This window comes from Alligator mississippiensis, chromosome 2, assembly GCF_030867095.1.
Source record: "Alligator mississippiensis isolate rAllMis1 chromosome 2, rAllMis1, whole genome shotgun sequence".
NCBI lineage: Eukaryota > Metazoa > Chordata > Crocodylia > Alligatoridae > Alligator > Alligator mississippiensis.
Genome location: NC_081825.1, coordinates 150,685,107 through 150,700,640, shown reverse-complemented (window position 1 = coordinate 150,700,640; position 15,534 = coordinate 150,685,107). Strand labels below are relative to the sequence as shown.

At 42.6% G+C, this 15,534-nt stretch overlaps 1 protein-coding gene across 6 annotated transcripts in view; it reads right to left on the bottom strand.

Moving 5' to 3' along the window:
• The window catches only part of NUDT9 (nudix hydrolase 9), a 30,896-nt gene that overhangs the window by 1,954 nt on the left and 13,408 nt on the right, over window positions 1–15,534 (bottom strand). For 5 of the 6 annotated variants that reach the window (XM_059722278.1, XM_059722277.1, XM_059722280.1 and 2 more), the window contains 4 exons: window positions 13,687–13,773; window positions 10,004–10,115; window positions 9,257–9,403; window positions 4,961–5,045 (listed from right to left, as the gene is read on the bottom strand). In XM_059722278.1, the coding sequence (XP_059578261.1) occupies window positions 4,961–5,045; window positions 9,257–9,403; window positions 10,004–10,115; window positions 13,687–13,773 (431 nt within the window). The remainder of the gene's footprint in view (window positions 1–4,960; window positions 5,046–9,256; window positions 9,404–10,003; window positions 10,116–13,686; window positions 13,774–15,534) is intronic. The other variant, XM_059722281.1, reaches the window with a different exon arrangement.

Here is a 15,534-nt window from a genome sequence, read left to right as displayed (position 1 = left end):
ACTAAGGTTAACAATAATGATAGTAACCGCTTTTTTGCTGTGCATGTCAAAAAGAAATTTATAACTGTGACACCAACATGAAATAAAACTTAGCCTTCTGTGCTGTACATAAATCATTATAACTGGTCAAAAAAAACAAGGAGTAACCCTATAACAACACCCTAGCGAAGACCGCTAAATAATTGGCTATTATAATTAAATTTATGACGTGGTGAAAAGCAATTAAAACAAGACAAATAAAACCCGTCTTCACTTCCGTAAAGAACGGGAGACCTCCGCACACACACCTAAAAAAACCTCTGAACGTATGCGTGAGAATAACTGACAAATTGATCGGTTGTCAGTCTCCCCCGTCTCGACCTAATCAGACATAAATCAACGACCTGCCGGCCCTATTTTTTCTCCGTTTATCTGCCCGACCAACAAACTCTTATGCAGACCGACCTATGACCTACGAACCTTAAGCTATAACTAACCAAGTATCTCTGACCTCCGCTATTCACCACCTTGACGGCGTGAATAAATAATCTTGCTTTGCAACTGATAAGCATCCGCCTAATTAATTCCACTCCAAGCATCACAAATACCCGCCTGACGGCCTTCTAAGGCCCCGGACCCTTATCTGCCCGAATGGGAGTCAGGGAGAGCTGCTGGCCGGCTGCCCTGGCTCCCGACATGGCGTCACGAACAGGATACAGGGAAAATGTGATGAAGGTGGAATTAATTAAAAACTGCCCCTGGTGTAGTGGGGGGCGCTGCGTAGATAACGCGGATGAATTATGGGCCCACATCGCTTATCACCAAGCGAGCGGAGCAGAGACAGGGTGCGTCAGCGGCTACTTCTCGCTGAAAGGAGAGGAGGGAGTCGGAAGGGAGTGGGCAAGCTCTGAGTGGAACAAAAAAAAGATGATTAATATAATGTCACTCCTACTGCGTAAAAATACAAACTTAAAAACCCAGTTAGCTACAGTCAGCAAAGCTGCTGCGGAGATGGCAACGTGCCAAAACCCTTCGTCGCCACAAAAAAATGACACCGAGAAAAATATGAGCTGCCCAGAGGACCTAAAAAAGAAGGGCAGAGCCACAAAAGAACAGGCGGGACTCCACCCAGCTACCCCGCCCCATGAGATGACGTCACTCCCAACGGCCCCACCTCCGTACCACAGAGAGGGGGCAACGAGCGAAAATCCGATCCTCCCACCAGACACAATAACAACTACAGCTACCGCTCATCCTATAACAATAACCAAACAAATAACCAACCCAGAGGGTGCAACCACCACCACCACCCTTGACGTCATCAAAGCATACATGGAGATTTATGGAGGAGAGGACACCATCATCCTTTGCCTTCTCCTCAACCTGCTCATTACTCAGCCAGCAGAAAATCTTTTAAGTCAAATTCCACGACTGCGAGCCCTTATAAAGTCAACAACCGCAAACTCAGCCATGGCCATAAGCCATCTTACTGCATATCCAGTCGAATACCAAGGGCCAAGACATTCCCAATTCAACTCACGAAAGGAATCAAGACTGCCACCCCAGGGGACACCAGAGGAAAGAGCCATGTTTAGGTTCCTTCTAAACTACTTCACGCTTACCAAACAACGGCTGCACGTCCTGAAAGATGCGGGACAATGACAACTGGCACATATACTAGGCTACCAACCTCAACTGATCCCGCCAACTGGTCCGGCCCTAAAGACACCCACGCCTAACAACACATTCCAAATAACACCACAGCCTGCCCCAACAAACAACTACTCAAAGGGGGCATTAATAAACTATTCCAACCACTACAACATTATACTCATAAATATACAAAAGACAATTTTATTGTTTTTTAGTTTTCTTTGTTTATCTGTTCATTTATTTTATCCCCTTACAAGCCCAGCGATAACAAAAAGACAATCTGTGACTGCCCGATCACAAAAATCACCAAACACCAACCTACAACACACTCAAGTCGATGCCACAATGGCCGCCTACTCATATGTCACAAACAAGATTGTCGCTCTATTCCTGCTGTTACCAACAGATTCCTCGACAAACAAAGCTGACTTCAAAACCTCCAACTCGATCCTAAACCTTCTGTCAATTTAGACCAAAAACATAACTAACGACTCATTTTATGGTTTTTCTTTTCCTATTAATAATCTTATACATACTTGTTTTGTTTTATTTTAAAGCCCGTTCAAAACTTTACACAATAAAACCAAGTCATAATGTTTTAAATAAAAAGCTCTAAATTATTAAAAAAACCCAACATTAATAGTCTAAAGGTTTAGGGGATGTCACAAAAAGGTCGGATATAAACAAAAACATTCATTAAAAAAAACATAAAAAATAAAATAAAAGAGATAATGATGGAAGGGGGCAAATAATCAAGATTCTAAAAAAACCTATACATTCAAAAAAAAAAAAAAAAACGGTTTAAAAAAAAAAAAGTGACAATAAAAAAAATTTTAAAAGGCCACTAGTGACGATACAAAAAATTGGTGTTTTCAAAACTACGATTTAACTCAAATATAAGCCACAATTATAAAAACCCTCCATATAAAAAACATTAATCTAATACCACACTCTCAATTACCTTAAAAAATCAAATTAAAAAAGATTACATACAATCAAAAATAACAGTTTACTGCGTTTAAGTTAATTCAAATGTTGGCGTCTTTGATTATCTTATATTTACCATAGATCATAATAGCCATTGTTATATTTATATATTTTAGTTATTAGATTTTACAATATCTCAAAACAAAATTAACCACGCTTTTTGCTTTTATATACACCCGCTTGCCAAACACTAACAATGATAAACAAAATGATCTATATATAAACATAATATGACTTGGTGTGCCATAGACAAAAAAACATGTCACAACTCAATTAAATAGTGCCCATGTCACAAACAAATAAAACCATTCAAAACAGTTTTTTTCTACACTAGATTAACTAAGGGTTAACCATAATAATAATAACCGCTTTTTTACTACACATATCAAAAAAAAAAAGTTATAACTGCGACACCAACATAAAATAAAACTTAGTCTTCTATGCTATACATAAATCATTATAACTGATCAAAAAAACCAAAAAATAACCCTATAATAACACACTAACAAAGACCACTAAATAATTGGCGATTCTAATTAAATTTATGACGTAACAAAAAACAATTAACTATTACACAAATAAAACCCGTCTTCACTTCCATAAAAAACGAGAGACCTCCGCACACACACCTAAAAAAACCTCTAAACATATACATAAAAATAACTAACAAATTAATCGCTTATCAGTCTCCCCCGTCTCGACCTAATCAGACATAAATCAACGACCTACCGGCCCGATTTTTTCTCCGTTTATCTGCCCGACCAACAAACTCTTATACAGACCAACCTACGACCTACAAACCTTAAGCTATAACTAACCAAATATCTCTGACCTCCGCTATTCACCACCTTAACGACATAAATAAATAATCTTGCTTTACAACTGATAAGCGTCTGCCTAATTAATTCCACTCCAAGCGTCACAAATACCTGCCTAACGGCCTTCTAAGGCCCCGGACCCTTATCTGCCCGGGTGGGAGTCAGGGAAAACTACTGGCCGGCTGCCCTAAATCCTGACACCCTTCAGCCAGGGGGCTGGACTCGGTGATCTTCAGACGTCCCTTCCAGCCCTAATGTCTATGAAATCTATGAAAGTGTCTGTCCTGTTTTTTGCAGCATTCCTGAGAGCACAGCCAAGAAGCACCTGCCCTCCCACCCCCTCTACACCTTCCTGCTCTACATGTGTTTTATTTCCAGGTTTGGCAGTGAAACAGGCTGGTGATATGTCCCACAGCCACTCTTGAGCCATTTTGTCTCCAGTATGCTTGAGGGCTGGGGAGGGGAGCACCTCTGGGGCAGCTTCACTGCCTCATTCCACCTATGGACTGTGTGAGATGCGCTTCTCTGCAGCGCTATCAGGAAAGCAGTTCAGACACATAGCCAGTTCCAGCAGACCTTGACATGTTAGTTGTCTAAGGGACATCTTTCCAAAGGTTGCTTTGAGACCATGGCAGCTAAAAACATGACTTTAAAAAGAAAAAGCAGTTAAGGACAAATAAAAATCTGAGTTTCCCACCTCTCTAGACCCGCCCTTCCCCACCCACCCCCAGCTAGCATAACTCCATTGACAGTGTTGGCCTTCAACATGTTATCACTGACTTCTGATTTGGTACCTACAGAAACAATTTTGAGGTCATACCTCAGAGCTATTGAGTCCTCTCAGATTTATTTCTGTAAGTGTCAAATCAGAAGTCAGTGATAACACGCTGGATGCCAACACTGTCAATTATTACATGACCCAGAGTGCATTCCCATCACAGTCCATTCACAAAAGAAATGAAAGGTCAAAGGACCATTTCAGACAAGGCATCTAAAAATATCAGAGACCCAATCTGATTCTATGATTAATTATATATAGACTACCTTTAGAAGTCATGGCCAAAAGCAATGTGTCTGTTGCACCAAGAATTTCTACTGACAAGTTACTAGTCAACAGACAAATTTAAATCCTTCCTTTCAATGCTCAGGATAATATAGAAATGTAATAACATTTCCCAATGTCTTTTTCAATACATATTTCAACAATGCATCTACCCTTCTGATGGACTATTTTTTTCTTATTTAGCAGACAATAACTCTTGGAATGTCTATTAGAAATGGCCAAGCTGGAATAAAACGATTATTGGGTGGCATAGTTGAACTTCTTGGGAGGATACGAAAAAAAATACCCCCTAACCCCCCATCCCTGCAAACACAGTAAATTTTGTTTGTTCCTTAGATGTCCAACTAATTTTCATGCTTCAAGAAATACAGAAATGTGCATCTCAGGCCCTGCAGCTCTCTCCTCCCCAACAGTATATTGAAAGGAGTAATTCCTAAGGCTACACAATGTTGATACACACCAGATTCATCATGATAGTTCACAGCTTCTGTCTCCAACCAGGCATTATCTGTGTTACGAGGATCATCCACATATCCCTTATAAACCTAACAAACCAAAATAAAATAATCTGAGTACCACAACAAAGTTAGATGACACAGAACCATAGAAGTTTCCACCATGGTAAAGAATGATTTTAATTTAAACCTGCTTGTACTGTTGTGCATGCACCCTCAAAAGCTTCTCTAGTTTCATATCTCACAATCTGATCACCAGTGGACACCACACATTTTCAGCCACTCTTCTCATGCAGTTGAAAAAAAATGTTTAATATTCCTAAATCAGAACCATACTGTTTTTTTCAACCAAATATGACCATCCTCTCTCTCTCTCGCTATGCATCTTACATGAGGGCAGCTGCCTATCAGCATCAACACACCTCACAGAATTTGAAGGAAAACAGTCTCAAAACTCTCCTTACCCTAATGTCTTAAAAAAGAAAAACAAAAACAAAAACTGAAAGTGATCGTACAACTGGTCAGCCAAGATTTCTGTCCATCACAATGACTATTACAACCTCATTTTTCCCTTTTGACTGAATCCACTTAGTATCTTGTCCTCATAATTCCAGTGATGTTCCAGTTGTCTCTTCTGCACTATGCTGTAGTCTGCAGAGATACACAAGTTGTCTAACTGGGGCTGAATGGAGCTCAGCATGAGCTAATTTACCCTGCCAAGAGAGGGCACACAAGCTCCAGACAGCTTCTGGTACCAGGAGTAAAATCTTTAAAAGCAAGCACATGTAACCCTGTATTAAGATGCTGTCTGCCCTGTGGACCCTTAGGCTCTAGACAAACATAACTATTCACTAGTATTCGATTTGGATTCAGATTTGGCCCAATTCAGGGGACAGGGATTTGATTCACTGATTCGGATCACTGTCCCGATTCTATTTGGCTGAATCCGAAGATTTGATTTGGCCGAATCCGAAGATTCGATTTGGATTCAGAGAATCAGCGATTCAGCCACAGACACAACTTTAAATGTTTTTTCTACATACCTCGAGGTACCAGGCGCGGCTCGTGAACACTAAGATGGTGGAATGGATGGAGCATCCCACAGGAATGTAGGGGCACCTCCCCCCCCCACATGCTCAGTGGCGGACCAGAAAGTGGACTGGAAGTACGAGGGGCCATAGGGGAACCCCGGGTGCCCCCCAGACCCAGGAGGCACCAGTCGCCAAGCGGGTCTGCCGCCAAGCGCGCAGGGGACCCCCCTGCGCTCCTGTGGAATGCTCCATCCACTCCACCATCTTAGTGTTCATAAGCCATGCCTGATACCTCGAGGTATGTAGAAAAAACATTTAAAAGTTGTGTCTATGACTGAATTGCTGATTCTCTGAATCTGAATCGAAGTGCAGGCAGTCGTAGCTTTTTGGTAATTCGGAATCAGATCTGCATTCTTGCTGAAAAAAATTTAAACGATTAACTGAATAATAGCGTGAGAAGAACTGAGAAGAATGACTATTCAAATATCATTTTTGTTTCAGAATGCCATTTAAGCATATGAGACTTTGACTGTCTATCTTTAACAACTTCATAGTCACCTGTTGATACTTTTAGCAGCAATGTTGCACCTAAACATATTTCAGACAACAAAATATCAGTAGCAAGCAAAAGATTTCAATCGTCCAGTAAAACCACCACCATGGATGGGTTTTTAACAAGGACCAGCAAATAACAACAGGACACCATACATGAAAAGGTTGCTGGGTTCATTTATGCCACAAATTCTCCTTTTCGCATTGTTAACAATAAACACTTCATTGACATGGTTGAGACCTTACGACCAGACTACACTCCACCTGGTAAAGCAGACATTGGTGGAAGGTTGCTAGATACAGTGTACGAGAAGGAAGTTGAACAGTGTGCAAGAAATTCTCAGGGGAAATTTGCCAGTTTGAGCCTTGATGGGTGTAGCAATGTACACAGTGATCCGGTAATATGTGCTTGTGTGACAACAGAAGATGGGGTTGCATCTCTTTCAGAAATAATAGATACATCGGGAAATGCCCACACAGCAGAATATTTAAAACAAGTGGCAGTGAAAGGTGTAATAAACTGTGAACAAAAATTCAACTGTCACAGACAATGCTGCAAACGTGGCAAAGATGAGAAGATCCTTAGAAGAAGAAACGGAAGGATACTCCTTAACAACATATGGCTGCAGTGCCCGATCAATGCATCTTTTAGCCAAAGACTTAAGTACTTCTCCAGGAATAAAAAAAAAAAGTTGTTGAAGTTGCAAAATACGTCCATAACAACCCTTCTGCTTCAGCTTCACTGAAGACAGCAGGAGGATCCAAACTAATTCTCCGTCAAGATGTTTGATGGAATTCTGCGGTTGATTGTTTTGAACAATTTATTAAGAACTGGCCCATTCGCATAAAAATTTGTGAAGAAAACCATGATAAAATAGATGGAAGCATCTCATCCAAAGTACCTAGCATTGGACTAAAGAGGACTGTAGAGGTTAAACTTAATATACTGAAGCCTATATCCATAGCCTTAAACAAACTTCAGACATTGTTGCTGCTTTGCTGATGCTGTCAAAATTTGGAAGGCGCTTCAAGAGACATTGAAGAAAGAAATACCTAACCAGCAAGTTAAACTGCAGGCAATAAAGAAGCGAATGGATCAAGCACTAACTCTACCTCATTTTCTCGTGAACATTCTCAAACCCAGATATAAAGGCCTAACTTCTGAAGATGATGCTGCTGCCATGGCATGGGCATCTCAAAATCACTCCTCAGTTATGCCAGTCATAAGTTTCAGGGCTGGAGGGGAACTACTTAAACAGTACACGTTTACTGACGATGTTTTAAATAAAGTCACTCCCCTGAATTGGTGGAAATCATTAGCCAGGCACCTTGAAACAGAGTACCTTCAGTTGCTAAGCCAACTTTTCACAGCAGTAGCTTCCTCTGCAGGCATAGAGAGAATATTTTCATTGTTTGGTATTATTCACTCAAAAGTTAAGAAATCGACTGGGAGTTAAAAAAGCAGGAAAACTCGTATGTCTGTTTCAGTCTATGAATAAAAATGACTGTGGGAGTGGGGAAGACGAGATCTAGTTGTAGAAGTTTTAAGGTCAGTGTACATTTAGTGTTGTGATGACTTGTCTGTTAGAGTTAATAAAATGTGAAAATTAAAAAAAAAAAACACTTTAAGGATACATGTTGTAAAATGCTGTATTGAGTTGTAAGTTAACATGTTTTAGTGGTCAGATTTGCACTATTGTTTAGGAAATATGTGAAGAAGCATCAGTTGGAAGATTGATTTAAATCAATGATTAAAATCACCTTGATTTAAATCAATCCACCTAGAGAACGCCTGCTCACCAGGGCACTCAAGGAAAGACAAGGTTCAATGGCCACGAACTCCCGGAAGACTGTTTTAGGCTGGACATAAGGAAAAACTTCTTTACTGCCTGGAACAGACATCCCCCAGAGGTGGTGCAAGCACCTCCTCTGGACATTTACAAGAAACACTTGAATGCCTATCTTGCTGGGATATTTGACCCCAGCTGACTTCCTGCCTGCAAGACAGGGGGCTGGACCCAATGATCTTGCAAGGTCCCTTCCAGCCCTACTGTTTATGAAATCTATGAAACCAGAATATTTTCTAGGAATCCTAACTTTAAAGCTCTGCAGAACTTCTGTTTGCCCAAAAGGAAAAATTTATCTAAAAGCATTTATGTTAGCCAAGCAAGCAACTGATCAGGCAGAGGTAGAAAATGTCCTTTACAGTGTCCCTCCCAAGTAAACAAGGCTTTGCCCTGCTCATGATTCCATACCCAAGCAAAGATTCAACTGACCAGTTCCAAAACAAAGTTTTGTGCTAGGTAAGCCTGTTTTAAAAATCAGGATTGTCTTCAACTGCAAGGATTTCTTAGGCTGATATCCTTTATTGGAACAACTATGCAGCTGGGATAAAATTAGACAACTTTTCAGATGCAAGGCATTCTTCCTCAGGTCCTCTTGCATTCAAAAGCTTGTCTATCCCAACTACGTAATTGGTCCAATAATGGACAATTTCTAGACTGTCACAGCTACAACTTCATTCTTACATTACCTTTAACTGCAAGGATATTTCTCAGAAACAAAGGATAAGCAGAACCCACTGCTATAACAGAACACTTTAGTCTTGTAGAAAAAAACACAAGCATTTTGTGTTGATTCAGTCTCCTGTGAATTCCACTGAGCTTTCAGTAAAGACTTTAAAGCTCACAACACTATCACAAAACGGGAAAGGCTTACCACCAAGTGTTGCTGGTTGAAGAGTTTGTCTAATTGTTGTTCCAGCTCTTTTATCTCTGCAGCAGATTTCTGCAAGGAGTTCAATGCCTCCTCACTGAATTCTCGTTTCAGTGTGGCACTAATCTTCTCTCCTGGATCCACCATACCCTTAAAAATAAATCCAATACTGATATCCCTCTTGCATTCTTTCTGCTCTTGTTATTCTTCTGCTCTTTATTTTGTACATCTTATTATTCCAAGTTAGACTGTATAGATACTTGAGGAATGTACAATACATTTGTAGAACATCAATGATGGAGTACTCCAACATAAACAAGAAAGCAGCACAATCTCTCTAAATAAACAAGGCAAAAAATATTGGGTGCCTATACGTGAGCACAGAGGCTGCTCCAATGAGCCGTAATCACAGAGCATCAGAGCAGGCCTGATTAACTGAATCTGTTGAAGCGTGGTAATTACTCTCAGAGCTGCTTTAATTAAAGTGCTGCCCCCCTGAGCACGTGTAAAAAGTGCCCATTATGTTTAACTAGAGTTAATCATGTCCAACAACAGCAGAGGATATAAAATGGTGGACTTCTTTGGTAAAACTGATGTTTCTCAAGGCATTCCCATCTGCTTTGCAAGATATGGTCATTCTATACACATACTAAGTTTACATAATGCATATTTACAAGTAAGTGTAACAAATCTATACCACTTTACTTTTTCATGGTATTACTTTGGTCTATTTGGTGCTTTGGTTCTTACCCCTGGGATGGCCCATTCCCCGCAGTCTTTCCTCTTGATTGCTACAAACTGTAAAATGTTCTTGCCAGAGACTGGATGAGCTATTCTGCTACCGCTCTTATCTCTTTTCCACCTGCAGGAATGACAAACAGGAAAAATTATTTTCCACTCCTTGGAATTAATCAAGTCTATGTAGTGATTTGACAAGACTCCTGCATCAGCTGCTGTAAAATAGAAAGTCAGTTAAGACTTCATCCATAACAAGTAAACTCTGTATGCCTTACTTTCCAGATGCCCAGTTTTAGACTGCCCAGTTTTAGATTGCAGGGGCCAAGCATTAAGTATTCACAGCTGTGCCTGAAACAGTGATCAAAAGATCCAAAAGTGGGGAGGACCCAAGTTCATACACTGCCTCATCCACTAATTCAATGTGGAGCCTTTGATATATCACTATAGTAGGGGTGGGACACCTTTCTGGCAGGTGTTCCTCTATAGCAGGTGTGCCACAAGTTTAAGCATGCCGCAAGCTAAGCCCTACCACCTCCCCAAGGGCTGCTCTGCTCACCACCCAATCCGCTGCTCTGACATGTGCCAAACATGGCAGCTGCCTGTGCCATTTCAGGGTGGCCATCCTTCTTTTATGGCTATGATTACAGCTTATGCAGAGCAAGCTGGGGCAGTGTTAGCACCTACCCACAGCGGCACTAAATCCAGCAGACTATGGGGCCCCTCTACACATGCAGGTAAAGGTGCAATGGGATCTAATGCTTGAGCCACACATGCATGGCAGGAAGTGTGACTGTGGGATTGTGCATTAGACCTCACCGCCTGTGCAGTGGGAGTGCAATCCCAGCTACCCCTTCACCAGCAAGAAGCAAGCTCCTGCACCTGGAAGCCCCCTGCCAGCTGACACCCATCCCAGGCTCTCCTGAAAGTCAGAGACCACATCTGCTGCCATCTCCCAAGTATGAGATGCCCTAGTCATCCCCATGGCTGGGAGCTGCCAGGCTCAGGGGTGCATATGGGCCCCTTTGCTGGGAGCTATGATCAGCTAATGAGGCTCCCAGCCATGGGGCCCCTGGTCACATGTTCAGTTAACATGATGGGAAGCAACTACAAAAGTTATTACTCATATTCTATGGAATAACTTTGTAATTCATAGATTCATAGATGTTAGGGTCGGAAGGGACCTCAATAGATCATTGAGTCCGACCCCCTGCATAGGCAGAAAAGAGTGCTGGGTCTAGATGACCCCAGCTAGATGGTTATCTAACCTCCTCTTGAAGACCCCCAGGGTAGGGGAGAGCACCACCTCCCTTGGGAGCCCATTCCAGACCTTGGCCACTCGAACTGCGAAGAAGTTCCTCCTAATGTCCAATCTAAATCTGCTCTCTGCTAGCTTGTGGCCATTATTTCTTGTAATTATTCCTCTTTTTATCATATCGTTAATTGATTGAATGTGTCAGGTGACCACTTAAGGCATGATTAACTGGTTAATCACACCTTAACTGTAGTGTGTAGATGAGGCCTCCAAGCCTACCCAAAAAGCAAGTAGCTCTGCATTACTGTTGCTAAATTTGCTAGCAGCACCTTGGCTAGTTAAAATGAAGTGAGGCATGCTTAAACAAGATGCAGCTAATGCAATGCAGATCTTATCTTACATTTTTGCATAGTTTCCTCATCTATAAAAATCCAGATAATATGCTCGCTTCCCTCCACAGGGAGCTGGGGAACAAAAGGTCTGTAATGTATTGAGATAATATACCAACAAGCACCACAGATACAGAGGCCCAGAAACCCACACAGAAATTAGAATTTTGTATTCAGAATAGACACTAGATGTGGGATAAATAAAACACTTATGAAATAACAAAAAAATACTGTGAGCCTGTAACAGGGTGGCCTCCTTGCCAAGTCTCCACTGGCTGCCCTGCTGCTGGGGTACCAGCCTGCTTCACTCCAATGCCTTGATGGAAAAAATATGAGAGTTGTTACTAAGGCGGGAGGCTAACCATTACTTGCCCTGCTGACAAAGGCCTAATACCCACTCCAACCTCCCCTCCATGGGTCCCATGCCTCGCAGATGCTACTTCTCCGGCCTATGGCCAAAGCAAACTGGGCACACAGTTGTAGCTCTTTTCTACAGCCCCAAAGGGCCACTCGCATACTACCCCTCTCTCACCAGGGTCCCACTCACTCTTCTGGCTCTCACCAGCCTCTTTCATACTGCCCTCTCTCTCAGGGCCATACTCATCCCACCTGGCCTCACCCGACTTTAGGCTTAGCTCTCCTCGCCTCAGTCAGCCCTGGTGCAGTCTGTCGGGTGTCTCCCACTACCCTCACTTGAGCATTGACTGAGCGATTCTATGACTGTAGGCCTATTTCACTCCTAGCCCCTCACTGGGCCACTATGCCCCCACTGGGCCTCCTCACTCACCCACACTCATGGGGCCACTCTGTTCGTTGCCCCTCTCTCAGGGTCTCAGTCACACCCCCAGGCTTTTCTTGCCGCCTGGGTGCAGCCCCAGGTCCCTCCTCTGGCCTGAGCTCTGCCTCAGGGCTCCTTAACAAGCCCTGGACTCCCTCTGTTCATTAGAGCACCACCAGGGATGTGGGGCTGGGGACTTAAGGCACCCCAACCCACCTTTCACCAGGGAGGTAACTGGCCGGGCATTTCCTGGAGGCTCCCACATCACTAGGAGCCCCACCATACAACCCTTTCTCAGCAGGGTGCATTTTACATCTTACCCAGGACGAGGGGTCACCTTCTCCCCATAGCCCCTGCCGTTATCTCCTGATTATAGCCAAAGCAGCCTCTCTGCCTGATGTTACATCCTTCTTTCCAGCAGCAAACTGCAGCCCGGCTTATATCTCTGGGTACAAAATGGGCGCCCTCATCGGGTACCTGACTACTGCCTGTTTTCTGCCCTTAAAGTGGCAGGCACCAAAGATGTCCTGCCACAGACCCCTTCTTATCCTTTAACAGGAATAAGACAGTAGTTCTCTGGGGCAAGTGGGGAAGGGCATAAGAGCATGTTACTAAAACTGCATCATAATGCACAAGAAGCCTTACTTGAAGGATATCCTAACTTCTGACTGTGCTACATAAACTATTTTAATGTAGTTTTATATGCCACATGTCAATTGTTGCTTTGACATGTACAGCAAAACACAGATTTGCAAGAGAACTCTTAGATAAGATCAAGGACAGCATTTTAAACAATGCAATGGAGACATGCATCTCTTGATATGCCTGCTGCACATCAGTCATTAATGAATGGGAATCTCAAACAGACAATTTTTATTGTAAAAATAACTGGTGATTTTGCAATGCAATAGTATGACTATTGCAATATATGGTGTCCTGCAACACCAATGTACAAAACAAAAAATTCCATTTTTATTATGAATATTTTCCTGCAGGATTTGACTTCACTAATTATCCTTGTTGTCATCAGTTCATGGTTTTTTGTTTTGTTTTTTTTAAGCAGTTGCCTTTAAGCAACAGTCTGCCCTGGTTACAGAAGTAAATAGAAAGAGAGGAAGATATTTCATTAAATGGATCGCATACAGGTAAAATCCATGTGGCAAATATACATATCAAGATATATTCACAATGTTCCATGTACAGATACCAGATGTGCATACATGCTACAATTTCTCTATTTTCCTACTGCACCATCCACCAGTCATTTGTTCCTTACCGGGTTATAATAGGATCTGCAGCATGGTTTGGTCCCCAGCGCCCTAACAGCCCTCGACCTACCAGTCCAGTCCTGCCTACTGGGTTTCTGAAAGAGAAGGTGTTGTAACATTAAATAACGAAACTCTCATGTGCCAATAGTCTGAGAAGTTGTCTTCACTCGTATAAGAATCTGCAAAAAGAAAGAAGAGTATGCTTATATAGCATGTGTTGACATGTTGTATCTCAAGCACATAGAGTAGGTTTAGGCAATCAAAAATTGCATGATGTGCAGGATGTGCAACTAATCATTCCAACTTATCTCAACAGCTGTCAGTACTGTGACATTAGCAGTCCTGAAATGGACCAAGTCCTACCAATTCAAGACTATTATTAGAAGCAAGGCACCTTGACTAAAGAATAACAAACCTTAGTGAGATGCAAGCAGCACTAATAAGCAGCAACAGGCTGTTCCCACATGAATAAGCCGGCACACTTAAATCAGGCTTTGCAGTATCTTACATTTTTAAATCAATGGTTAGAGCCACCCACACAATTTAAGTGGATGCCTATGTTACCCTCAGGCATATAAAGTATGACAAGAGCTACTTAATGAGGAGGAAAGATGGAAGAAATAAGGTTGAAGCGTGGGTAGAACTGTATTAAATATGTCATTATGAAATAAGACTACATGGTGATTTCTAAATTGAAAAAACAGTAAGAGTAACTCCACAGTTGTTTGCTTTGTACAATCCTATAGTTGCCTTTTAACCACATGTTGTGGGCTTGTGGAACTTTAGATGGCCACCCTTTGGTGTTTTGCTAGAATTGCTTTCTAAAACCTACAACAAAAAATTAAATGGCATTTGAGAGGCAATACAATCGAACCTTCAGGTCACATGTCAGACCTCCTTGTCATAACCCAGTGAGTTTGGTGCCTCGGCACTATGGAATTTTCTTGACACACGAGAGCCTCTTGCACAGCGAGGGTTTTTGTTGCATAAAGAACCCGCGTGCAGGAGAGTGTTCCCGCCACTTTTGCAGCTGCTTTTGCTGGATGCATTTTCTCTTTGCAGCACGGAGGTGCACGGTGCAAAGAGTTCCCGCCATTCGGATGTAAATTCATGCCCCGCAATTGGCTAGTGCTAAATTATTCATACGTGGCGGCCAGTAATTGGCTTGCTGGCCGTTTAAAAACTAGCGCAACTTCCGCCCAAGTCGAAGAACTTTGAGCACGCTGCAGAGTGCCTCTTAGAGATCCAACTTGCGGCTAGCCGATCGATAGACTGATCACCTATCGATCCTTCTTCCCATCGCCGAACGCAGTCCCAGACGTACCCTTTTCCCGCCAGCTTGAGTTACGGACGGGTTTACTGGCATTGGCCTCGCCAGCTGGAGCAACTCACATTGTTGTCCAGATGACCGAACCGTTTCCGTCGCAGCCACCCGCGACGTAAGTAAAGTTTTTTGCCACCATTAAGCTTGTCAGCCTCTCTATTCACCAGCCCGCCCTGACGAACGGGTAAATTCTGAATCACCTCAAGTCGGTTCAGCCCGGCGAAGACCTGGCGACGAGGATGGGATCAGGATCACCGCGGCACATGCCGATGGGATTAAAGGGCACGGTGATGGAGAAGAACTTAATTGGGTGCTGCCCCTGGTGCACCGGGAACCACCACATAGAGAATGCTAACGATCTATGGGCGCATATCGCTTACCACCAGGCAGTAGAAGGGGAGGAAAGAAGTATTGATGGTTACTTCTCGGTAAAAAGAGAAGAAGCCATGGTGAAAGAGTGGAGAACAAAGCTATCCCTAGGGGAGTTCGGATGCATAATGGGGAGCGACCGGGTTTACTATCGGCCCCCGGA